This window comes from Podarcis cretensis (genome assembly GCF_951804945.1).
Source record: "Podarcis cretensis genome assembly, chromosome: 2".
NCBI classification, from domain to species: domain Eukaryota; kingdom Metazoa; phylum Chordata; class Lepidosauria; order Squamata; family Lacertidae; genus Podarcis; species Podarcis cretensis.
The window spans coordinates 44,859,156-44,886,227 of NC_137171.1; the positions used below are offsets into that span (position 1 = coordinate 44,859,156).

General features: G+C 41.8%; 1 protein-coding gene across 6 annotated transcripts; it reads right to left on the reverse strand.

Moving 5' to 3' along the window:
- Positions 1 to 905: 905 nt before the first annotated feature.
- On the reverse strand, positions 906 to 27,005 carry PWWP2A (PWWP domain containing 2A). 6 transcript variants are annotated; one of them, XR_013836360.1, is made up of 4 exons: positions 26,212 to 27,005; positions 12,557 to 13,521; positions 4,022 to 4,079; positions 906 to 2,045 (listed from the first exon to the last, which is right to left on the reverse strand). XR_013836360.1 is itself a non-coding variant. In XM_079967742.1 (3 exons), the coding sequence occupies exons 1-3, from the start codon at positions 26,889 to 26,891 to the stop codon at positions 2,032 to 2,034; spliced, it is 1,659 nt and encodes a 552-aa protein (XP_079823868.1). In that variant the 5' UTR covers positions 26,892 to 27,004; the 3' UTR covers positions 906 to 2,031. The 6 variants fall into 6 exon arrangements, 4 of the variants coding, with proteins under 4 accessions (XP_079823868.1, XP_079823867.1, XP_079823866.1 ...); XR_013836361.1 differs by having other exon boundaries at positions 11,824 to 13,521; positions 26,212 to 26,998; XM_079967742.1 differs by lacking the exon at positions 4,022 to 4,079 and having other exon boundaries at positions 26,212 to 27,004.
- Positions 27,006 to 27,072: the final 67 nt, after the last annotated feature.

Consider the following 27,072-nt stretch of genomic DNA (forward strand, 5'->3'; position numbering starts at 1 on the left):
AACTAGCCATTTTGTCCATTTTCCAACCTGGCTGTCTTTATTTTGCCCATAAACCTGTAGTTCTACCACTTCGTACAGTGTTATGGATGTAAATGGGCAGCGGTTGTGCTCTTGAAGGAGAAGGAATAGGAGCACAGGCTAAAAGTAAGATGTCTCTGCAGGCACTACTGGCTCCACCCATCATCAATCCAGATATGTACCCTTATTTGTACAGCCAACACCATTTTCCTGAGTCAAAACTATCATTTTGTGCCATGATTACCTCCTAAGGTATGTGCACCTTCTCCAGTGAAGTCACCCAACCCTGCTTTTAAATAAAAAGGATGCTTATTTTTGTCTAACTACACTGCACTGACTCGCTGCAGTACCTTTTTGCCTTGCCCAAATAAGCTTCTAATCTTGCTGGAAAATTGTAGAGTATACTTTATTTCTCTTTTGCTTTGACTATTGTAGAAAGACTACTGCAAAGCAATTGCTTGTTGTCCTTTAAACATCCTCTCTAATTTCTTAAGAAAACTGGTACAGTTGAACCTCTTAAAAAGGTGCTATGAACTGTTTTTATAAATAAAATTTTAAATGTTTTCACAGACATTTTTAGTAAATATTTAATATAGAATTGCATTGTAATATACTAACTCATACATCTTTCCCATGTTTAGAATGCTATTTAAAAATATAAATCTGTCAAAGCCAAGGGAAAATCTTGTATAATTACAACATGCATGGAAATTATGAAGCCAAGACTTCAGCTTGTATTTGCTGGTATGGGTAACTTTGGAAAAGAGATATTTTGTTAATCTGTAGATGGTTACCTTAATGCCATACAAGACTTAACTCTTGTGTAGAAGGCATTGTCATAGTTTAAAAAGAACTTGATATTTGTACTTCATCAGATTGTGCATTCATTTTGACTTGTGTTTATTAACCCATCAACCTTCCTGGGGAATCCTGATCTGCTGTTAATAAACTAAATGCAAGTTAAGGTTTTATACCTGGGTAATATGAAAAGCAGATTTTAATAGTGAGTGCAATCCTGTGGAAAACTAGGTTGAATTCCATTGAAATGTGGAACCATCTGGCAGTTAAATACTCAAGTCCTGCAGATAAGAGTTAAGACTTGTTTTATTGGAGAGGGCTTGTAAACCAACTAACTTTAGAAATGCTAAAACCCCAATCTAACAGCGGGCTGTTATGAATAAGTTAGTCACAACCAAGTCAGGACTAATTTAATGTGCAATATGTTCCTTCATTAGAAAGGAAACATGACTTTGGATACCAGTTACTACCCTATCTTAGCTGTAGCTGTCCTTTAGGATAACTACTGCTAGAGAATCACAAGCACACAGACATTTGTGTATTGTCAGTGATTCCTGCATTTTACAGAATGATCTTCGTGGCCATCAAAGAAACATTTCCCACAACAGCAAAGATTTGCCATAATTATTCAAGAATTACATGGAGTTCACTGTCGCTGCCCTTACCACCACCTCTAGGGGAAACCTTTGCCAGACAAACAGGACTGTCAGTACTTAACACCACAGCTGAATGTGGACGTGCTTCCAGAAATAGGTTACAGCTCTGCTAACACCTGCACCAAATACTAAAGTTTGTTAAGATGTGAAATAACACACAGTAAGAACAAAAGTAAATGTTCAGAAGTTTACAGCCAACTTTCCAGAGGTCTTGACTCCACTGCTAGGGCCTATTCAGACTATCACATTTGAAGAGTAAGAGTACACTTTGTGATTCTTCATACTAGTAATTCAAGTGGTTCCTTGCAAGTTCATCTTGAACAGGCTCCTTGGCTCATGCCTTATTTATTGCAAAAAAAGTTTATAAAATATTTCTAACACTTCAAATTCCAAAGTAAATTTACAGTAAGTACAGATGCCCTGGAAAAGGGGTGTGGTGGTTTTTGTAAAAAGTTCTCTCCCAGTATACACTGCAATCTAGATTTCAGTTGTATATCATGCCTGGCCAGCTGACCTTCTTCATGGCAGTGTAGGGAGGTTCCATAAATACAGCAGGCGATTAATGTCTCTGTGCTGAAAAGGAGAGGGGAAAAAATTCTGAGTTAGCAGTGAATGCATAATTGCCCTTAAAAGACTTTAGAACAGTTAATATGTGGGTTTTTTTTTAATCAGACATAATCTTTAATGGGGAAAATAAGTAGTTGAGGAGGAAGTCTTAGCAAGCCCATACAGATAAATGTGATGGTTAACACGCAGCAAGCCCGAAACAGTATATCAATTATTTTCAACATCATCCTTCCAAGAACCTTGTAATGTTGGTTACTATTATCCCCATAATGCATACTAGGGTCTGCCTTATCCAAGACCACCTTGTGAATTCATGGCACATCTGACTTCCTCATGCATACACAACAGTCTCTTAACCATATGCTACACCAGCTGATGTTTGTCAGGTTTATTACTGCCACAGTTTAAAAGTATACCCAAATGCCGCCTACTCCAACTCTCTCTACCTAAAGGCCACAAATAGTGAGTAGAGCTAACATCTTCAAATGACACAAGCAGGAGGTAGGGGAAAGGAAGACAAAGGGTTGCATTCATTCATCTCAGTGGGTGTTCTCTGCATAGGGCTCGTGTCTATCGAGTTCAGTGGGTCTACTGTACATATAGCTTAGCTTTAGCTGGATACAACTCAATGACTTGAAAATACAGTGCTTTTGGAGAATTTTGCTCCAGGCAGGGCAGAGGACAAAATGCTGGTGGGGTGGACAAGGATAGAAGCTAACATTAAATGGACAGCAGCATTTGCTTACTCAGCAGAGGCCTCTTCCACTAACCCATCTCTATGGGAAGGATCAGACGTTAGCACAAGACAGGTAAGCACAATCATGTTACATAGGGACACCCCCACCCAGTCATTTCTAACAGCAGAGAAAGCAGGGCTAGGGCAACATGGATGGGAGAAAATGTTGGCCACTGCCCATGAACCAAACTGGGTTGGGTCCCACAGGGGGCTTGTGTGATGGAAAGGCAGTTCCATTTCCCCTGTATTTGAGACTTGCACTTTCTGTTACATGCACATGCTCTCCATCTCCCATCCTTCTACCACTCAGGAACAGATTTTTGAGGATTTGTGGAGAAAGGAGCTGGGAAGCTCTGCTGCTTGAGCAGAACTCCCATTTGTGAGTCTTGGGACCAAATCCAGTATTCCCAGTATCAAACTGCTCAAATGAAGAGCTCAGAAAAGAGGAAAGCTACTGCAGACCACAAACGTGCTAGGAAAACACCATCTCTAACAAACTTATATTTTTAATTACTTGCGCCAGAAACTGCTTGGAATGTTTCCATGTTGTCCCTATAACACTATCGCTCCTGAGATGTCCCATCCTAAGTCTTGGAACAGGGCTATTAGTAGCCCTTTGCTCTTTTAAAATGTGTTGGGACGGGTTATTGGGTTGTTGTTTTCATTTTGATTATGTATTTTGTGGTTTTATATTCTGATTTTATTCTGTGAACCACCCTTAGATCTGCAAGTATATGATGGTATAATAATAATAATAATAATTCTAGAAAAACCACGGAGACCTGTGCCTTGGACTTGTGCAACATAAAGAGAAGATTCCCATAACACGCTGCATTCAGTGAGCCACAGCTAATGAGCTACCAAGCTACAACACCACTATCAGCCAAGGAAGGGTGGGCTGGAAACAAACAACTGAAAGGCAGGTTCCTGAGAATCTTATCTTGGGGGGACAATGGGCATGAGCACTCCATGCAGGGAACTGTCAAGAGCAAAGACAGTATATTCTAGGGATCCTTCAGCAGCTGTTATCACTGCATGCATGCCACCACCATGCTGCTCAATGTGGGAAAAACAACTATGTTTACTTTGCTTCCCATTAGCCACAGACTCAAGGACTCCTATACTTTTTATGCACTCTGTCTTGCCCCCTGCAAAAGGAGGTCAGGCTCAGGGATCAGGTGTGGAACCAAGAGTAGAGCTCCGAATGACATGAAGTATCACAAATTCAGGCAGAGGTTCTTCGTACCTTCTGGAAGCACCACAGCTCCAAGGGACTGAAGCCATGAAAATGAGGAAAACCTAGGCTGCAAACACAGAGGGTGTTAGAAGACCAGCCCATAAGACAATATACCTAAGAATCCAGCAAGATACCCTCCACAGCAAATAGTGGTGAAATGACAGGATGCTGATGAGCAATGAGTAGACGGTTCGGGGCCTCCAATCACAATTTTTAGTACCCACCTTTGGGGTTTCTTGTACTGATACTATCTACCATTCGATTAATGGATACCAACACCATCTTTTAAGGAGCTCAGTTGTGACTGACTGAAAGGAATCCCATTTGACAGTTTAAATTTCCCAGCCTCAAACTATAGTTCACCCATGAAGCTCCCAAACTGGGAATATTTTCAAAAGGCAGCAGGAGCTAAAACTTTCTTGTTCTTGTGTATGTTTAACAGCATACAGGTCTACTCATAAGTATATTCCACTGAATTCAATGGGGCTTGTTCTGAGGAAAGTGGGTACAGGACTGCTGCCTTAGTTTAAGAAGTTACACGGAACATATTTATAATCCTGTCAGCAAACTTCCCTTACAAGAAACAAATGTACAACCAATTACTCACTTCCCCTACTTGGGATTTTCTTGTTCACGATACAAAACAGACCCACGGATATCCAAAAAGCAACAGGAAAACATCAAGAATATCAGCTAACAGTCCTTTGGTAAGAAACAGAGCTAACATGATCCAACTCAGTGACTGGATCTTTAGACATTTTTATTTGGTGAAAAGTAACAAGAAAGATGTCAGAAGATCCAGTTCGTGAAGATAGAAAAAACATAGCTTAATTATAATGCCTGGCACAGCCCAGCAAATGTTAGTCACAACTAAATCTTACTGGAATCTATGTGGCATTAACTGTAATTAATTGTTTTCCTTAGGATTGTTCCATAGGATTGTTTTCTGTGCAACATATTTCTGCTGAATTATACCCATTATCCAATAAGTGACAGCTGTTTCAGCAGATCAAGGGCAAGTGAGAATGGTTTCTCTTGAACAGCAGCTCCCTGTCATCCCATGTTGCATGGCCAAACAGCATTTCAACTTACCTTTCAGAGCAATTTAATATGGCATGGGAAGCTACTGTCGAAACAATGAAAGCTGAAAATCCCACTGGGCATGTGCTCTTGAAAATCCTACCAGGTAGCTCTTTGAATCCTAGCAATTTATTAACCACTTATTTCACCATTTGTTTATCACTCCCTCTAATAGCCAACTCATGTGATGAGTGCTGACAGAGCTGCAGCCAAAACAGAACCACTGACAAATGAGGAGGTATTGATTGACGTGCTTGGGGGAAATGCTGAGGTTTCCAAAAGTACAGAAAATCTTTTAAACGCACACATGGTGTAAAAACAAACAACATAATGAGGTTTGAGCATGCTCAGTAGCCAAGGAATGTTAAGTGTCAGCTGGAAAAGAAAAATGGAAAACTAGAGGAAGGGTGTGGACATGTGGGAATTAATAAAAGAATCCACAGGCCAAAAGCATATCAAAGTCACCAGAACTTGAGTTCTAGAACGAAAAGGGAAGGATGAACCAAACGGGATCCATTAGGTTTGTAATTATCTGATAATACAAAGTTGATGGGTTTGAGAAAATAAGCTGCAGAACAGAGATGGGGAACCTGTGGCCCTCCAACGGTTGTGGTCCTCTCAACTCACATCAGCTCTGGTCAGCATAACCAATGGTCAATGGGAGTCCTGCAGCACTGGGAAGGCTATGTTTCCCATCCCTGCTGCAAAGTGAGGCTAGCTTTCACCCTGCATAGCTAGCTATACATTGAGGATGCCTAGAAGGACACGCAGGCAACATACTTACAACTACTTTCTTATAAACGTTTGTATTGAAAGCAGCTATGAAAATATATGTAAATCTCTGGTGCTTTCTTCTTTTGAACAGTGGTTTTTATCTATTTTTTGAAAATACATTTTAAAGTATTTTTAATACTTTTATTAATTTCTTTTAAAGCTACAAATTTAAATCTTAAAATATATTTATTACAATTGCTTTCCATGTTACTCTTATCACTGCTGTACACAATACCCTTGAATATAAAAGGAAATGTTTTTCAAGTCTGATGTCAAAGCACCATGAAACTTGAAAACCAAAAACCACATAGGGAAAAGATATTTCATTTTAATTTTTCTATTTTTCTTATTGTTCGATTTGACGGACATTGTTTTTTTATCATCTCTGTAATCTCCACGTATAAAGTTATAAACTGAAACCAAGCAAAATGGATGTTTTCATATTATACAGCGCCTGCTTTGCAATTCAGTAAATGTATCACCTGAAGAGTCTTTGTGAGCAAATAAGCCATATCAATTCTGATACGGTAATATTTAACTACACTGAATAAAAGCTGAGGTATGAACCAGCCCATGAAATCAATATGGAAGACGTCAACACTAGCGAAATATACTATCAGCATCTCTCTTTGGAATTTGCTTACCATGGACTAGTGGTGGATGGGATGTGTGGGCAGAGAATGATGTATTCTTCAAGACCCCTGAGGGATGCAGTGCTCTGTGCAACAAACACACATTTCAACCTCCTGCAGGATCCCTCTATGTGATGGACAGAGCACCCAGTCTCAAGGATGGAGATTAGGGGGAAGTTTGTAGGTGACATCAAACTGGCAGGAGTAGCCAGTGCCACTGATGACAGAATTGGGATTCAAGATGAACTAAACAGATTGCAGAGCTGAGCCAAAGCTAATAAAATGAATTTCAATAGGGACAAATGTAAGGTTCTACACTTAGGCTAGAAGAACCACCTCAACAAATAGAAGATGGGGAATACCTGGATTGCCAGTAGTACAGATAGAAAAGGATCTATGGATCTTAGTAATGCATAAGATGCAAAAGAAAGAAAGAAGCTTATGCTATTGTAGGCTGTCACCAGGAGTGAAGTGTCCCAATCAGGGAAGTTATAGTGCCACCCTATTCTGCCTTGGCCAGACCAGACCATACCTGGAGTACTGTGTCCAGTTCTGGGCACCACAATTTAAGGATATTGACAAGCTGAAATGTGTGCAGGAGGGCCAAGGACCCTTCTGGTACAAGAGAGGAAGAGTCCTGTTGTGAGGTTAGATTCTGCCCTAAGTCAACAGTGGAGGAGCATGTGTGAATTCAGCTCAAACAGCTGCAGCAACCCTTCCTGTGCTACATACGGTAAATATTTTTTGCCTAGTGACTTCTTGCCCACCTGCCTGTAGCCTAGCCTTCCTCAACCTGCTACCTCCCCCCCAAGATGTTTTGGACTACAACTCCCATTAGCCCCAGCCAGCACAGCCAAGGCTTATGTAGATTATTTTGCAATGCAGAACATTCTTTTCACTGCCTTATGAGCTTGGAAGTAGCAGATTTCTCACTTCCTTGAAACTATGATATATCATTTAAAGTACTGCCCATCTCCCTCAAACACATGCACTTGGCTCATTATCATACTGCAGGGGGACTTGTCTCAGAACAGAGTAACGCATACTAGAAGGATGATAAAATAACATGCTACTCGGTCCTTGTTAAAATGTTTCTGTGGGCAGATTCATGGGTGCAGTCCACTGGGGCATGCACCTATGTTCCATGTATGCATCTCATTTTAACTGTTCATTTCCTGTGCTGGTCATGCAGAAAGAATCATTTACTTAGACCTTAGCACATGCTACTAATAGTGCTAGATCTGAATAGTGCTAAGATGTGCTGCAGCAACACAATACAACATAGATAAGACTGAAAAAGGTGTCAGCAATTAAGACTAACATTTCATTATAGCAAAAACCTTTGTGAACTTGGAACTTTTGCCCAGGAAAGCTTTTGACATAATGCATTTGTAGCACCTTCAAGACTGCTGTTTTTGCAACGACAGACTAACACTGCACTTATTAAAAATTACAAGTGGCAAGTCCTATCTTAGAGGCATTTCCTTTTATGCAATAAAGAGGGTCATGGCTATTCTAAGGCTACTCTTGCTACAAAGAATGCATTTTCTAAAGCAAAATTATCACGAAAGCCATTCTGAAATCCTAACTGCAGTTCAACACAGGTCGGTGTATTTGATTATCATGGAAATGAGAGCACACAACTTGTGCAGGGCTATAATAATGGAAACAGATTAGGTAGAACATGTTAGTAAGGCATGACGGTTTACTAGCTTTTTATTTGGAATTGTTTTGCTTGTGGAAATAAGTCATCTGTTCTTTCACCAATTTCATTCCATGACAGGATAAAATTTATACCATCGTTTTCCTTTGAGGTATGAAGCAGTGAAAGTAATGCCCTGAGACCCCCGGGTATAGGGGGGTATATTATTATTATTATTATTATTATTATTATTATTATTAACCAACAGGGATGCATTCAACTAAATTATTGTGCTTACCTAATTTCCCTTACCTCCCTAGGACTACTCCTGTGCATCTACCAAATTTGCTCTGGAGTTCCCCTCAACCCTTCAGAGACCATCTGGAGGGGAGAGTTTTGTTATGCTTGCAGAAGTTCTGTGCATGCAATTGTTTAATTGGATGCAATTCATGATGAATTTAAATGAAGTATTCTGTTTAGTTTTAAGGCAACTCAGGGTTAGCTACATGCACCAGGGCATTCTCAGTGTCTTTCAATGACGAGACAGCTGGTTGAAGTGGAATAATAAACTACTTGAAAGAAAATATACAAAACCTAGGTGTTTGGTGAAAACCTTTGCCTAAAGTTTGACAAACAATTTGTGTATTCTGTCCAAAATTCAACAGCTTGGTTACAAACATCCTGCTCATGTAGGCTGGGTGTGTCACCAATTTCCATCAAACTCTCATCATCCACCCCTCACCTTCCCCCAAAAAACCTATACCGGTGGGTTCAGTAATCCCAAGTCATTTATTTTGGAGAAGGACACAGGAAAGTGCAGATGGATGAGTCAGCAAATGCACCCCCACAGCACTAGAAGTGCTTCCTGCTCAGGCAGAAGGCCCTGGAATCTAAGCCAATATTTGCTTTGTAGTTTAGTGCCTCTTGAACAGCCGCTTTTGCCTCCAAGCCTGGATACAACATCCAAAATCTCTTGAATGCCTTGCAGCAAATGGATTATATCATGACATCTCCATGCTTTGAACTGAAAAATCAAACTGCAGTAAGGCTCTACACAGAAATGAACGACATTAAGTCATTGCCTGTGACATCAAAATGTCACTAAGGAACTCCAAAATTAAAGAGATAAAAAAAAATCAAACAAGTATTTTCAAAAGGGAAGCAAAGAGAAGATTTCTCATCAAGGCAAGCAGAGAAAAGTAGTAATTAAATTTAAGTGAGAGTAATTTCTACTCAACACTTTTAATGTCATGTATGGCATGCCCGATTGCAAACTATGGCCTGAGTAGGGAACAGAACTGTTCCACAGTGTTGTAAAAAGCATGATTTTGAAGACAAGACTCAATTATATTTATTTCAAACTGGAGCAAAGGCTCCAGAATCAAATTATACTCTTGGTAGAATTCAAATGTAGAAGACTGTCTATTCAAAATGGCAAAACCCTAGAAGACGTGCCCAATCAAGCACTCATCACAGGCTCCCTTGAAGGTAGGGTCATGAATTAGGAAATCAGCAGGTACACTCAGGTATACCTATCAATCTCATAATGTGTACACTAGCCCCAAAATGAGCTTTTAACTTTGCAGAAAGCACTGAAAGTTGTCTATTTCATTGCGAATTTTTGTTTTTAAAAACCTTAGGCACAGCCTGCCTGAAAAAAAACCCAAAATAGTTCAACACTGCATTTGTTTCTGTTTGCAGGAAAGAGAATACTGTACACAGCACAGGAGTGAAACAGAATTGCATGCTATTAATGTTGTGTGTTTTGTAATTTCAAAAAGCATTGACAGACTGAATGCAAGTTTATTTGTCTACACGTTTAGAAATTTATGCTTATCTAGTGTTACATCAAGGAAGGATGAAAACTATTTGGAGCCGATTTCAAGCCCACGTACAAAGCATCAGAGAAACCAGATTTAAAGTAAAATGTTTGGGAATAAAATGAAGTTTGAGTATTATGAAAAAGCATACCTTAGAATCAAACTGTCACAACAGAGCCTTTAGTCATTAATTCTTTGAGATTTGATACACACAATTAATTTAGCTTCAAGCTTTTTTCCCTTTTTCCTAAATGCCTACTCCTAAAATTGTAATGTGTTTTGGGGGAGAATGAAATTAGACACCTTTTACGACATTGCAAACTTAAACCAAGTACAAATTATATGAGTCCATTAGAAAGTGTAATGTCTAAGCGAATCAACTGCATAAAAGGGTCCAATGCAGAGCATCAGACCTGCAGAAGATCTAGGAGCAAATGGACATGAGGGATAAAGTAACATAAAATGGTGGGGGGAAATAATTACACTGGAAAGGCGTGTGGTTTTTTAAAGCACTGACAAGGATTTGCTATGGGGAAATAAATAGCTGAATAATTTGCCAAAATTAGAACCTTATTTATATTTTCAACACCAATGTTATTTTGATACGCAGTTAGTGATACTAATTTAGAGTGTTGAGCAAGAAAATTATTTCCTAAATATTGTGTAAACAGAAAACAGTCCTGTTTCCTGATTTTATTTCAAAGCTTTTTGAGAAACACACACAAATAATTAGATTTAGTCAATTTTATTTACAGTTTTTTTGTACATTTCAGAGCATTACACAATTACATTTTCCATATTTTCTGACCTGCAAACAGATACCTTAAATGGAAATAGTTTAAAAAAAATATGCCGCTCGGTACATCCAAATGCAATAATTACACATCTGACAGTTCACAAAGTGTAATTTACTAGGACGCATCCTAAGAATTTAAGAACAAGTAGTCAGGGGGGAGAAATCTGACCAATTATTTATACAACACAAACTCTCTCAAGCTAAACCCTCAAGACAATTGTCCTAGGAGCATCCCACCCCACCCTCCTTGGAAATTATGATTCACACCTATGCAGCATTAACAGCCTCTGATCCCAAATGCTGGGGTACTATCCAGACCCGCCTGTGAGCAACTGGCTTCCTCTTAACTTGCCAAAACCCGAAGGTTCATGCTGCTGTCCCTGGGTGCATAGCATAACTAAGCATTTGGGAAAAGGTGACCAACAAGACCTATCTAACAAATGATAAAACCTTTCTAACTGAATTCAGATTAAAATTGGTTTCTAAAAGGATTTAAAGTGGCCAGTGAGGAAGTGTTTTTAGGCAAAGGCTGAACTCTTTGGGCCCATCACACTATTGTAAATTAGGTTTTCTGGGCAGGGGACAGGGAAGGGGAAACACTGAAATCATCAAGTTTGAGGCTCAGAGAGGGCCTAGGGTTCTGCATTTAAGGTGGACCATACAAGTCATGTTTAAAACTTCCATTTCATTTGTTCCCTCCCCCCTCCCCCCCATACACTGAAATGGTATATATAGTGGGTAGAAACTAGTAAAAATTCCCTGCAAATAAACTGCTCTTCAGCTGAGGTTATGGCTCCTGTGCATGGGGTGGTCAGAGGAATTTTTTACTTTTACCAAAAAAATGTAAGAGTCCTCTTGAAAAATACTGAGATCTCGCTTTAGGTTAATTTGATTGCATGTACAATTTGTTAAGTATAACTTTCAGTCAAGACATTGCTACAAATGGAAATTTCAGTATATAAAAAAAAGCAGCCAACTGAGTGCAATTTTTGTGTTTAATTGGCTAAGTCCTTCATAGCATTAAACTAGGCTAGACATTTCAAGGAGCCTCCACATTTCTTGCCTACCTTACTTCTCATGTTCATGTTTCAAACTGTGTCAGCAGGGCCCGAACTTCAGGAGTTAGCTGCTTAGCAGCCTTGGCTGCTTCTGTAATGGCCTTGCGGTAAAGACCTTTTCTCTTCTTATTAAATCGCGACTGAAAGTTTTCTAAAAAAGGGGAGAGCTGTGAAAGAGCAAGGAAAGATGTTGTTGGGGACCCAAACCATGAAATACGAGCTTCCTGTCGGACTAAGAGGCCGTTATCTTTTCGGCTCACAGTTATAGAAAGAATACGGGCTGGCCACCATGGGAAGCCATATATCTTGGCCCAAACAATGTCTCCTACACATATGGTCCTGCCATCTGGTGTGACACATTTAGTGACATTTTTTGAAAAGACTTTCATTTTCAAGGAATTACTGAGCTTTTTCTCTTCCTTTGAAGAGGACGAGGAGGAGGAGGAGGAAGGTGCATGCATGCTGCCTGGAGGAAAATCAAAGCTTTCAGTAGTGCTACACTCAGAGTTGGTGGACTTCAAGTCATCTGTGCTATCACTACTACACACTGATGCACTGGAAGAGTCAGATTTCTTTTTATTAAGGGTCATGTAAACCGTTATATTGCTTTTGCTGCCTCTCTTGCCCAGTGTCTGCTGTTCATCCTGATCAACAGGTACATGCACTTCATTTGTGTCCTGAACCTCACTGCTGGCCTCTTCAGGGCCTTCTGAGGGGCTCTGATTTTCTGAAGGGGCCTCACCTGCTGAGCGGGTAGAGGAGCAGCGAGACTGAGGCTTAGCTGCCATCTTGCCACTCTGCAATTTCTCAAGCCCTGTCTTGAGAGAGGAGTCGTTTTCTTCATTTCGGTACCTTTGTGGCTTTAGACGCAATCGTGGGGGCAGGGAACCTGAGCTGGTGTTTTGAAGACGCCGTGTGAAGTGGACCTTTGAATGTGCATTTTTGGAAGTAGAGGTTGCACTCTGTTTCTTTTGTGCCTTCTCTTTGGCTATTTTCAAAACTTCCCGAGCTTTTGCATGATCCATGTTTTTGCTCTGGAGAACCTTTTTAGTATTTAACTGCGTTTTTGAAGTATTTGCTTGAGTGGTAACTTTGACTACTCTACTTCTGCTATGAGCAATATTTGCAACTTTGACCACGGAATTCCTTTTCTGGCTTTCATTTTGGCTTTTCCCATCAACTTTATGATCAGTTTTAATTTTTTTATTCACAGTAGTTACGCTCTCATGTCTTCGCTTTCTATTATCCTCATACCTTGAGGAATCACTTGTACTGCTGCCCTTCTTAATTTCTTTCTTTTCTGCAACAATACTGTTCTTACACTTGTCACACAAGACCTGTCTGGGTCGTAGTTTGATAGCATTCATAATAGAAGTGGGTTCCTCCCTGTACATTTTCCGCTTGGGCCGTTTAATTTTCCGAGGCGGAGGCTGAGGTATTGACTGGTTATATGTGTCCCTGATAAACAAAGGAGGAGGATATGGTGCTCCCTCGTGAAAAAGGGGAGGTGGCTTGGAAGTCCATAGGCTTTTAGCCAGGCTAGGCTCTGATGGCTGGATGGGAGAAGAGTCTGTGACTACACCATTGGCTTCACACTTCACTTGGGTCTCATCTTGGAATGATTTACTTTGGAGCTCCATCGCTTCAGGATTATCCTTGTACTCCCTTTTGGGAAATATGGTCACAGGGATTCCGTGCGGTCCAAACCTTAATGAGAGAGAAAAACACAGAGTTAACTGCAAATCTTTGCTTAATTGAGATTTCTCAGTATCATAAGTAGCTAACATTTCACACCACATGAAAACAAGCTTATCATTTCAGAATACACAATCACGTGAATTAGAAAATTTCAGCACTGACTAGAAAGCAATCTACCAAGGGTCACAATAATTGTGTGCCAGCAGCAAAATGGTTTCTTTCCCTTTCATTGCTGTTCTCAGACACATTTAGAATCTCCTCTATGGCAGTGCAGTGGTTTCAAGACTTTGTCCACAGTGACCCACCTGCCATGGAATTCCTAAAATATTCTGGAGGCAAATACTCAGTTGGCAGAGGATACTTCATAAGCTTGTTGGGCTTTATTATAGCCATGTAAGCTGAGAGTGCACTGGAAATGGGCAGGCTGTTGTGCCTCCTATTACCCCTCTTTCTCTTGAGGAACCCCATGTTTCTCCAGAAATGTTCTAGAAACAAATGGTCTAGGGAGGCTAATCTTGTAGAAGGTACAGTGCATGCCTGGCTATCGGAAGGTAGAGAACTGTAATCGCCTAGCTGTTCTGGTCTTAGGGGAGCTTGGTGCCAAGGTTTCCGGAATGGCAACCACGAATCTCTCCCTGGCAACTGTCTTCCTAATTCCAGCATGACACGTTAACCCTCCTTCTCCTGGAGCTCTCTGCACAGAGAACTTGGAAGGGCCTCGCCATTTGGGGAGAAGAGACCAAGCATACCCACCCATCACCTGACATGTACAGAGGAGGAGTCAGTCTCCCAGGCCAAGTCAGAAGGTATGAGAAAGACTCAGCTGCATCTGAACAAGGCTTTGTGCAAATTGAAAGGCCCGTTGCCTTCTCCTCTGCAAAATTTTCTGCTGTGCCAGATGGCCGAGGTGACCAAAAAGAGTGCGCAGCCAGACAAATTGTGCAGACCACCCTTCATCTGTGCATGTCCCCATAATTTTTAGACTGGGCTAATCTTATAATCTCTTAAGTATCGGCTAGCTCCAACTAGTCAGGGAAATCAAGACCTTGTATGAACAGGTCACCTTTAAAACTTTCAAATCCTCCCAGCTAGCTAGCTCAGGTGCAGAGTACAGACATCTTAATCACAGCCAATTCTGTTAACTGTATCGCTGAAGATACATGTGATGTGATTAACAGTCAATGCAGTCTTTGGCTAGCATTTCCTATTTAAACAGTCTGAAGAGGTAATCTATCAATTTCCAAGTGAGAGGGCCTTATTGCCTAGAGTTGGCAATCTTACACAAAAAAGGCTGAAGGCTTTTTTGTACACATTCAGCAGCAAGCATTTCAGCATAAGTAAGTGCTGTCCATGATGCCCTGCATCACAGGCCTTGCATCGTTCAGCATGGCTGCGACTAGGTGAAAGCAAGGGCTCAAATGGGTGGCATGTTACCTGCTTCTACAGCCTTACCCCACTATATATTACAAACCTAAGTCTAAGTGTGGGACCAGGCTGCTCAATTCAAAAAACTTGAATTCACACTGTTATCATTCCTCCTGCCTGCTAAAGAGTAACTTTATGCAACATATAAAGGTGTTTTTCTACACAGACATCAGTTATGTGTAAGAAATGGAACATACACCAAATCATTCCTCCTCCCCAATCCCTTCCACTTCACTAAACAGACTTTAAACTTCTGAAGGTGCCCATGGATCAGGGTAAACTGTATGCTTCTACTGCTGGGGGTAAGGAAAGGGAAAAGTCCACCAGATCCACCCCGCCCCCGCATTTTTCTGGCTATCCTCAACTATAAGACATGGGGTGTGGGTGGGTGTTGTTTTGCAAATAAAATGAACGTAGGCTGATCTATTTTTCTTAATCTGTACAGTAAGTCCTTAGAATTAAACAAAGATGAGGATCACATTATTAAGGATGAGTAGGCAAGGTTATTTACTCCCTACTTAGGCATACAATCGTGGGCATGAATGAATGAAATACCTAAAGGATGGCTGTATACTTAGCAGCACCTCTTGCTTCACCAAGAATCTACAGAAACATGTTATTGTTCTACAGTGAGCCAGCTTGTTCCATTCTAGCTTGCACGGACCTCCCAATAACTTCATTATGCATAATGTGAATTATTGCAAAGTCCTGGGGTTTCAGATTCTGGAGCTTTCTAAGTGCACAATGAGAGATCAAGACACCTTCCAGTTCCTGAGCTCCACACAACTTGCACAGCTTTCCCTTTTAAACTCCCTATTCAGTAGGGGATTTTGTTGCAATTTTGCTAAATTTTAGGCAGCCTGGTTATGGCTACTTAAAAGTATTTAGCACAGCTTTGCCTCCTGGCAAATGTCTCTACTGACACTGTTTGTGGACTCTTGCTTCCAATACTCCCCAGTTCCTGATTTTAACAACTCCAAAAGACTATCAAAGTTTATACCTACTATCAAATCCTTAGCCCAAAGCACCATAAACCAGGCCCAACTTTTATCTTTTTTTATTATAAAAAAGTATACTTCCTTCAACAATAAGACACTGTTCTGCTGACAGAGAGTATCTCAAAACTAATCTTTAGAAATTACACCAAAAACTCTGGGAACAATCCAGACAAAGTTCAGCACATCAAGTCCCAATGATTCAAAGGAAAGATATGCAGGTATGTGCTTACCACTCCCACTGAAGTGAACCAGACTTAGTAGTGCTTCATTTTGCCTAGCTTGTGCCTTCTAAAATCAGAAATTCAGCAGCCTTCCAAGATTAGAAATTCAGATTTCTAGATGGCATACCCCACCAATTTAATATTTACCAGCAACTTATTCCCCATATCCCTAATAGTCTTAAATTCACTTTGCAAATTTAATCATGTTTTTCATAAATCAGACTGAACTATAATCACATTTGCCAACAATTAAGTACTGACTCAGACTTCACATATAAACAATGCTCATCCAGTAAATATGAACTAGCTACAGTGGTTTCTATAAAACAATGTTACATTTGCAATACTGCCATGTTAGTTTGGGCAAGATAAAATATGCAATGTACTCAAGCCATAATTCACTGTGATTTTAGTGGAAGGTTTGGGCTTAACTGAATAGCATAAAAGGAACAACAGGTTCTTAGTATGATCTCACCATATTTACAAGAGTATTGACAGTTTCAGCTTATGAACAGCTGCACAATTCCCAATGGTGGACAATTGTGTTGCACGAAAGATGACCCAAACAAAGTAAAGATATACCAGAGCTTTCCAAACTTTTCATTTCGGTGACACACTTTTTAGACATGTATCATTTCGTGACACAGTAAATTGGTTTTACTAGCAAACCGGGGGTTAAACTAACCCCTTTCCAACCTAGGGAGGAGCTCCGGGAGTGTTCATGAGGCACACCTACACAATGCAGCCGACACACAGTTTGGAAAGCTCTGTCTTATACCAACTAGCAAGAAAGCAGTAATATTAGCTCAACTCTTATCTTAAATGAAAAAGAATACGAAGGTAAAATGGAAGCCTATGTCTAACACCCGCTTCTGACATTATTTTATGCTAACCAAACCACTGCAATTTTAACCAGCAACAGAAATATATAAAAACTTAAATCAATATACTAGATGTGCCTATACTGAGCTCTGAACCCTCAGCAGTGCTTCACAGACTTTACAATTTATTATATACCTGGAGAGATTATGCAACAAACATAGTACAGTGATACCTTGGTTTAAGAACAGTCCAGTTTAAGAACGATTTGGTTTACAAACTCCGCAAAACCAGAAATAGTGTCTTGGTTTTAGAACTTTACCTCGGTCTAAGAACAGAATCTCAACGGAGGAAGGGCACTGGCAGGCCTCATTAGGGAAAGTGCCCCTCAGTTTAAGCACAGTTTCAGTTTAAGAACGGACTTCCGGAACAGATTGAAGTTCGTAAACTGAGGTACCACTGTGTTTCAATAGACTCCATTTCCTTGGGAGTCCTACTCTTGCAGTCAAAATAGGAATGATCTAGCTCTGACCAAGGTCTGTTTCAGAGAAGCTAAACACAAAATGGGCATACCTTACTTACTTTCTATTTAACAGCAGTGTGGTACCTTGGGTTAAGAACTTAATTCATTCCGGAGGTCTGTTCTTAACCTGAAACTGTTCTTAACCTGAGACACCACTTTAGCTAATGGGGCCTCCCACTGCCGCTATGTGATTTCTGTTCTCATTCTGAAGCAAAGTTCTAAACCCATGGTACTATTTCTGGGTTAGCGGAGCCTGTAACCTGAAGCGTCTGTAACCTGAAGCGTCTGTAACCTGAAGCATCTGTAACCCGAGGTGCCACTGTACACCAATATGGTATTCAGTAAGAAAACTAAAAATCATGGCATGTGTGCTATTTAAGTGGCCACTTCTGCAAAATCACCATGAAGGTACCAAATCTACTCTTAAGGCATATCCTGGGTATCTGTGGCTTATGTCACAGATCTTGAGACTGTGGATCAAGACCACCAGTGGGTCATGCAAGGACCAAAAACAAGATTCTTGTACATGCATGCTACAAGTCAAAGAGTATGTTGTAAACAGACAGATGGTTGTAGCCAACAAAGTCGTCCAATCAGCGCAATGTCTTATTTTTGTGCAAAGGTTCTTCCTTTCCCATCTTCTTCTTCTTTGGCAATCACTCGTAGATTGTCTTGTATAAACACGGTTTTAACAATGAGTGGTATGCTCCAGAAGGTTGAGGGAACCCCCATAATGGATTTGGGAGGCATGAGGGAGAGGAAGTCCTGTTGCACAGGAAGAAGTCTTTGTACTAACAGGACAACTTTGTTGGCTGCAACCCAAACTGGTTGTTAAGCACCATTAACGGAAAGCCCAGGGCAAATCCAAATTTCATGAACATAGTAAGAGAATTCACTCGAGTCATGTCCTTCAGCTCTCACCTAGGAGTTCAAGACAGACATTTTGGCTTCATAACCTCCCTACAGTTAAGCCTACACAAACACACAATACCCTACTATATAACGTCTTAGGGAACACTGTTCTAGGGTACAGAGGCAACTACCTGAGAACGACTTGTTCAAGGCCGACACATCAGTTCTCAACCACATATAAACACACTGTGACTTGACAGGTTGCATCATACTGGTCTGCAGTACATTGAACCCTTGTGGCTTTCTATTGTGAGGGGGAGGAAGCAACACATTTCCCCTGAATATTCAAACAGTGGCCATTTACCACATACAATAATAGGTGCAGAAATGGAGCTACATTTACAAAATCCAAGGATTGCAGCACTTTACCTCAACAGGGAGAGAGTAATTATATTTCAGTCTTTTTCAGTAATAAATGGTGATGGTGATTAATGTTTATAAAATTATGACTCGTATGGAGGGAAGTTTTTCCTCTCTTTCCAGCAAGTAACCAATCCAGGGTGACCGTCAATATTGTTTAGACCAAAAATTACTTCATATTCTTAGCTTATAAATTCATATGTGTGATGATGACTGATAGCTTTTAAAGGGAACCGAGAGAAGCTCTGAAGAAACAAGTCTACTGATGGCTATCACTGCCTTTACACTCTACTCATGGGACTTCTCAAAAGAATCTGCCTGCCACTGCAGAACACAGGTTTGCTGGACCAAATGATGCAACAAAATTCATTTTTTCCTTGTGGAATACTCTACTGGTCCCATGTGGCCCTGGTGCATTCTTGTATGGCCGCATAAGTGTAATGGTGCCAACAGTCCCTTCAGCAGATATACAGGTTTTTTTAAGTTCAGGAAGGTAAAATGCACACACCCAACCTTTAATCAGATTTGTACATGTCAGCCAATTCTGACATGACTATTTCTCCTCCACAGCTTCTGACAGGAATGCATACTGTAAAAATCTAGTAGGGAACTCCCAACTTCTCCAATAAGAGAAGCTAAGGATTATGGCTTACACTTGGCACCAGCACATTTGTTGCACAGGGCAGGGTTAGCAGCAGGAGGACCTGATGCCTGGAAATCACTAGCCAAAGACCGAATGTGGGTTAAATTCTAACTCTTGATTTTTACAACTTCCTGAATTGTATTGTGTGTCTCATCATGTTTGAAGGGCAAACATACTTTTAAAGAAAGGTTTCAGAGAACTAATAAATGTATCTGAAATACACATATATAACTAAAGGAAGTTAACATGTTTGGCCTAGCAGAAAGGTCTGAGAATAAGGAAGCATCTAAATGTCAGCTTTTTGTTTTAATAAATAATATTTCACCAGGATCACCGAGTGAAAGGCAGGAAGCAGCAATTCAGCTGTATCATAGCAGACTTAAGCCAGATACAATGGAAGCCACTCAAAGGATCTGAACAGGCTGTTTAGCAAGTTGATTTTTATTTATTTATTTATTTTTGGTTAATAAATATGGGAAACAATAAGCATCCATTTGCAGTGACTTAGTTATGGGAAACATTGGTTGCCAGCAACCAGACTAAATTATATGTGACATATCTTTCAGCTTTACTATGTAGTTCTGTGCTTTGACAGAAGCAAACTTCGTCAAATGCAGTCTGATTTTTTTAAATATCCAATATTTTCCTCTATCCTTCAATTTATGTAAAATGAATTAAGCTTCTCAAGCTAGGAGCCATGACAACCAGAACCAATGTTCCAGCAATGCTAGAAACTGGATGCTTTAGGAAATATAACACACAGGAAAGTAAGCCATAAGCTTGTAGGGTTGTTGCTAATCTGTAGCCTGCTTTCAGTTCCCGTCCTATGTAAATCTCATGCCCTAGTTGCTCTACTTAAGGCTTAAAGCTGGGGTGGGCTAACCTATGGCCAACCAGATATCAGCCCTGACTACAGGCCATGTGGGTGGGAGTGTAGGCCAACATGTGGAACGTCACAAATTGACCACCCCAGCTTAAAAGCCTCACACAACTGCAAAGAAACAACATATGAAAGAAAGGAAGGAAGAAGTAAGAGTGAAGGATGCTAAAGACCAGGGGCGGTCAAGCAGGTATTAATCACTATTGAGAGATAAGCACCAACACGAATCCCTTAGTTTCATAATAGCTCAAGAAGATAGCAATACTGGAACAGCTCCATATTGCTGTCACAGGGGCATCCATCTTAGCACCGTTGAGGCATTACTCTTGAAAAGGAAAAAACCATAAACAGAGAAAATGGAGTTGTGCATGACAGCCCCACACCCTAATGCTCCTACATATGCCAGACTCTCTGCTCCCTTCTCTATGCTGCCCCACTGAGCAGCTGGGTCTGAAGGTGAGCTCTGAAAGCTTTCAGTCAAGGCATCCTTGAACCCCCTTAGGGTTCCCAGTAGCAAAGAAGTTTCTAAACACTTTCAACCAAACATGCTTAGAATTCCCCTTCAAGCTTTCCCACTCAAAAAGAGATCAGATTGGGACTCAAGTGGGAGGGAATGAAGCGATGCCCCATGCTCCCCACTTGTGCTGTGATTTTTTCAGACATAATGAACACAGCTAAGTGTAAGCTTATGAATGGTGTATCTAGGTAAGTTATTGTTGAAGAAAATCATGAAGTGCAGCACGAAAGGTGAACCTGTGGCCCTCCAGATGTTGTTGAGAGTACAGCTCCCATCAGCTTCAGCCAGCATGACTAATGGCCATGGATGGTGACTAACAACATATTTGGGCTACAGATCTCTCATCCTTGATGCGCTGGCTTGAAGACTTGCATCACTTTCATAAGTGAGAACGAGCCTTCCATTTAAAACAGCTATGTATTTCTGATGCCCAGTGGTGGAAGCTGAGCTTCCTTTATGAACCAGTTAATTTGTTTGATGCTATCTATGATTACAATGGGATTCACCATTAAAATTGAGCATAACCATCACAAGCTAACTCTGCATGCAGCTAAAAAAAGGTAAAGGTAAAGGACCCCTGACAGTTAAGTCTAGTCACGAACGACTCTGGGGCTGCGGCGCTCATCTTGCCTTACTGGCCGACGGACCCGACGTTGGTCTGCAGACAGTTTTTCCTGGTCATGTGGCTAGCATGACTAAGTCGCTTCTGGCGAAATCAGAGCAGCGTAGGAAAATGCCGTTTACCTTCCTGCCAGAACGGTACCTATTTATCTACTTGCACTTTGATGTGCTTTTGAACTGCTAGGTTGGCAGGAGCTGGGACTGAGCAACAGGAGCTCACCCCATCGCAGGGATTCAAACCACCAACCTTCCGATCAGCAAGCCCTAGGCTCTGTGGTTTAGACCACAGCACCACCCGTGTTCCCTGCAAATCAGAATTATTTAATCTGCATGATTATATGTAAACTATATACAAGTAACTCCCATCTTTCGCAGAGGTTATGTTTCAGGGATGGTGTGAATACGCAGAGACTTGTATACTTGAACCATCCCTTGAAACTGCCACTGCGCGAGCAATCTTACCTTCCAAACTCAGCATGCCAAACAGGTCTTACCCCCATAACTGTGCAGAGCTAGTTTGAGGCCTGGGGTAGGAGTCTTGTTAGAATGAAGTTATAAACAAAAAGGCAGCTGGACCCTGGCGGGGCACGCTAGCCAGCTTAGCTCTCTGAGGCCCAGTGGAAGTGTACTCGGCTGCTACCCCCTGCACAGATCTTGCAGGATTGTCTGAGATCTCGCAAGAGCCTCGCAGAGCCTGGTAAGCAAGGCAGACAGCTTAAAAGCAATTTCTGTGCCAGAAAAATCCTGTACAAAAAGAACTTTTAACCTGTATGCCTTCCATGCATTTAATTTGTGAGATTTCAACAAACACATGTAAATTCTGAGTTAATTGTACTTTGGAACATTATTTCTTAAATTCAAATTATGTTCAGGTCTCACCCTGATCATAAAAGTAGATACCACAGTATTTTTGGGGGGTAAGGTTGTCCCTTATTACCCATTTTGATTTCCCCACACAATGTTTTTATGCACCCTTAAAGTTATGATGGAAAATGATTTATCTGCATTATTCTAAACTGCTGAACCATACATAGGAAAGAAGGGAGGGCAACTCTAAATCTATTAATTTTAGGAGGCAACACTAAAAACAAAGAGATCTGAATAAGTCCAGAATATTCAACTGTTTTAGTTGCTGTGCAGGTTTATTTTTGTTTTTTGTATCTCAAACCCACAAAAGCAGTAAAGTGCCAGATCAAGATAACCAAATATACCTGGTCAACTCTTAGGCACTATGGCCTCATCCATTAACCAGAGAAGGAGCAGCTGCAGGGAGCTTGCCTGCTTGCTTCCTCCTCTCAGAAAGAACACTTTGCTTCAACTGCCTGCTGTTAATGGAATGCAGAGTAAGGGAAAAGGACTCTCCCTCCCATCCTCTGGTCAAAGGAACAAGATCCACCAGCTGCTTTCAAGCAAGAACACCAGCAAGAGAAGATCAGCCTGCCCTGGATTAACATCTAAATGCTCATAGCTCTGCACTTTGTTCTGGCCTTGAAGACTGATCTCTCCTGTACCTTTTTCTTCTACTCCCCTTCCCTTCTGTATCTTGTCTTTTTAGTTTATAAGCCTGATAGATGGACCCATTTTTTTAAAAAAAAATAACCATGTGAGTGGTTTTAGAAGACAACAGTCCAAAAAGTGGAATAAAAATAAATAAATGCACTGATAAGTGATGCACAATGTTAGCTTTGAAAGATGCACTATGAATAAAATTTGAGTTTTATTACACCATCTTCCATAACTGTATGCAGAGTTAATGGCTGCATTCACAGATAACGCTAAACCAAGTGAGTACAGTACTCATGTATTCCACAGATGAAGCCTGGGATAGGGTTGGCAGGCATCTGCTAAGTTTAGTTTTACTTTCAAATAATCTTTCAGAGAACCAGGGATGCTGGTTTTATAACAAACAATGGATAGTTAATTAAACAAACTAACAAACTATATTCTTAACCTATGGTTTGAAGTTGGCTTGTTTAGAAACTAACCATTGTTTGTAAAAAAACAACAACCCAGGATTCCTGGTTCTTATGTAACACTAACCATGAAACCAAATTTGCAGAAGCCATCTCCATAGCTGTGTGGGGTGGAGAAAGAGAGAAATTAGCTCCATGCTTTGCCTGAACTCATGGAGGCTTGTGCACGTACAGTACTGTTACAACTTTGTTCTAGTGTCACATGCAAACTGGGTCAAAGTTTCATTACAATTCTAACTATTATAGGTCTTTTTAACTTGTAAGAGAATAAATTTTAGAAAGGGCTGAATGAACTAATCATCCCTACCAAATCTATTCTGAACCTCTACTCTTTATTATAACCCACCCAACATACCACTTTAGTTTGCTCTCCACAACAAAGAGCAAACTATTCTATTCCGTTGTTAAAATAATAAACAAAATGTCAATAGTACTTGAAGAAATATACCAGAGTAAACAAGCTGGCAATCAAAATACTACGTAAACAATATACAATTACTGTGAAATAACCTGCTGACAATTTCAGCTTCTTGCTTTTATAGGTTTGTGTTTTGCTCTTTCCATCTAAACTAAGCCAACATAGATGTTGCTTTGTTTTCCACCCCTACTTGACTCTTTCAGCATATCAGGACTCCATATCTGAAAAAGAAAATGTAAGGTAAGACACCCAACCACATATTCAAAGTCCAAGAATAAACAAATTAAAGCATTAGAGGACTGATACCTTTAGCTTATTCACTATGAACAAGCACATCATCTCTACCAAGGTAGACTGGATAAAACAGACTGTTTACAAGCAAGCACCATGCAGCAAATTCATCATGAAACACATAAAGCCATATGGCAACCTGGTTATCTGTAGCAAGGCATGGCACATTTTCCACAACAAATATGTTTTTAAAGACACCCTGTAAACTATTGGCAATGTGCACAGTGGAGAGAAGATTACACCCCACAGCCAAACACTACGTGCAACTAGTCCTCCATATGGCTGCATGTATCCCATAACTGGTGTACAAGCAGCCACCATGCCTTTGCCAAATGGTGCCCTCCTCATGTTTTGAGCTAGAGCTACTGTAAATTGCCCCCTTTATCTACTCAAGAAGCAGTTAAGTGCACACACTGTATCATTATTTATATGAAGATGATAAAAACAGGTATGTTCTACACCAAAACAGCCTACTAACCAGCAGCAAAAAATTCTATGAAATCCAAGAAAGTTTTATCTAATCTACATATGAAATTCTGTACAGGTAGTTAGTTACTTCATGTTTCACAACGTTTTCATATGCTTATCCTTACTTTAAAACATACACTCTAGAACAGTGTTTCCCAACCTTGGGTCTCCAGCTGTTTTCAGGCTACAATTCCCATCATTCCTGGTCACTGGTCTTGCTAGCTAGGGATGATGGGAGTTGTAGTCCAAAAATAGCTGGAGACCCAAGATTAGGAACACTGCTCTAGAACAGCCTCCTGCAACCTACTCTCCAAATGCTTTGGTCTACAACTGCAATCATCTCTGACCATTAAACATGATGGCTGGAGTTGATAGGAATTGTAGTTCAGAACACCTGAAGAGCATAATGTTGGGTAAGGCAATTCTAGAGTTTCTGTTTTAAGGTAAGGACATGCATTTGAATGGGCAAAGCTAGATTTGGAACCAAGTTAAAGTCCCAGTTCAGCAGGTCAGCCCACAGAATACCCTGGCCAGGCCACACCCAAATATTATCCTCTCACAGAAGTAGAATACAAAGAATTACACCCCCCCCCTTTGTATGCTGAGGTTTACTTAGGTTTACTTTTAGCACATTCTCTACAAGCAAGTACACCATCTATAGGCTGGACATTCATTTCCCCTGTCCTAATTCACCCTCAGGAAAGCCATCATGAAGATGTGTCTAGAAATTCACTCCAAGATTGTAAACTATGATACAACCTCTACATAAAGCCTGTTCTACATGGCCTCTCTCTATGTCCAGAAGGAAAATCAATACACAGTATGTAGTGGGGAAAAGTGTGCCTTTTAACTTATGAATAGGGTGACTATTTTAAAGCCTGGGACCATGCAGCATTTAACCAATTCTCACTGTGACTTCCCAATATGTGAAGCTGTAGCAACATACAACCTTGTCACACAACTTTTTTCCAGCATGAAGGCTGACTGCTTCTGAAGTTAGAAGAATAAGGTGAAGGTGAATTCAAATATCTTCAAGTAACTGGAAAACAAATATGAGCCTCAAGCCATTATGGATAGGACCATATTGTCTTGAAATTTTCATAATACAGTACTGTATAAATAAAATCACTGCATATTTATGCATCAGTAGGAAACTAGTAGGAACTATGGTCCAACTTTTTGCTACCAAGAAGGAGAAGTCTCCCCAATTTTTGATCCCTGTCCAGACGGGTCAGCCTGTTCCCCTCCCAACCCACCTTCTAAACTTCGTGAGGAATCAAAATTGGGGGGGGGGGTACCTAAATAAAGACAAAGAATATTGTAGTGGTAGGCTACAGATCACGTTGGAATTCGAGGGTGAGGGAAAACCTCTTCCCTGCTTGCATGGATCAGAGGCAGGAAGGCAGGGCTCTGAAGCAGACCACGAGGCCATTTGCAACAGGGCACTTTCGCCCTCTTGGCGGAGCCATAAAACCAAACACCTCGTGGCTCACCCACCTCCTCATCTAACGCAGCCACCCCCCAGATGCCGAGAGGGCACCACCTCCAGAAAGAAAGTTGGGAGGAGAGACTGAGAAGGGCGGCGGAGGGTGGGTTTCCCTCCTGTAAAACACCGGGCAGGCTCTCTCACCTCTTGGAAAGATCCATGAGGACCCCGGAAAAAAGCTTCTTCCCGAATCGGAAAGACACCACCAGCGCGTCCTCGATGATGTGATCCAGGGTGACCAGCACCTCCGAGCCGGGCAGCAGCACCGCCGCCGCCGCCGCCGCTTCCTCCTCCTCTCCTCCAGCGGCCGCCGCCTGCTCCGCGGGCGCAGCGAGCTCCGGCTGCTTCGCAACGGCCGTGGCGGCAGCATCCGGCTCCTCCTCCTCCGGCCGGGGCGGTTCCTCTCCGGGCTCCGGCCCCGCGGGGCCCCCAGCTGCAGGCGGCGGCGGCGGCGGCGGCGACAGCGGCAAGCAGGGCGGCTGCTCCCCTCCGCCTTGTCCCTCCGCCTCCTCGCCGGGGGGGAGCTCGGAGAGCTCCGCGGTGAGCGGGCAGGGCGGCTGAGGCGACCCTCCGACGGGCTCCGGGCTGGGCTGGGCCTGCGGCAGGTCTCGGGTCCCCGCTGGGCTCCCGGGCGGCGGCGGCTCCTCGGCCTCTCCCCCCGGGGCTGGCTCGGGCTCCTCCCGGGCGTCGAGCACCGCCGACTCCACGGCGGCCTGAGTGCCAGCCGGGAGCGGGTCTGCGCCGGCCTCGCTGCCCGGGATGGGCTCGGCCTCGCCGGCTCCACCATCACCCGGCACCGCCGCAGTCGCAGCCACGGCCGCCATTTTCTCTGCTGATGCTTCCTCCTCCCTCTAGTCAGCAGCGGGATCGATAACCGCGGCCTTCTTCGCCCGCCTGGCAAGGGAGGGGGACGCCGCCTACCGGGGGGCGAGGACCTTGCCGCTCGAAAGCGCTTATTGGAAGCAGGGGGTGTCCATCAAGGGAAGGAGGAACTTCCCATTGGCC

What these genes read in the sequence shown, in the direction of transcription:
- PWWP2A (XM_079967741.1), bottom strand. Translation starts at nt 26,891, where the DNA reads ATGGCGGCCGTGGCTGCGACTGCGGCGGTGCCGGGTGATGGTGGAGCC. An exon ending in CTCATGGATCTTTCCAAGAG is followed by an intron (nt 13,522 to 26,211) that starts GTGAGAGAGCCT and finishes TCTCTCATTAAG; the next exon opens with GTTTGGACCGCACGGAATCC.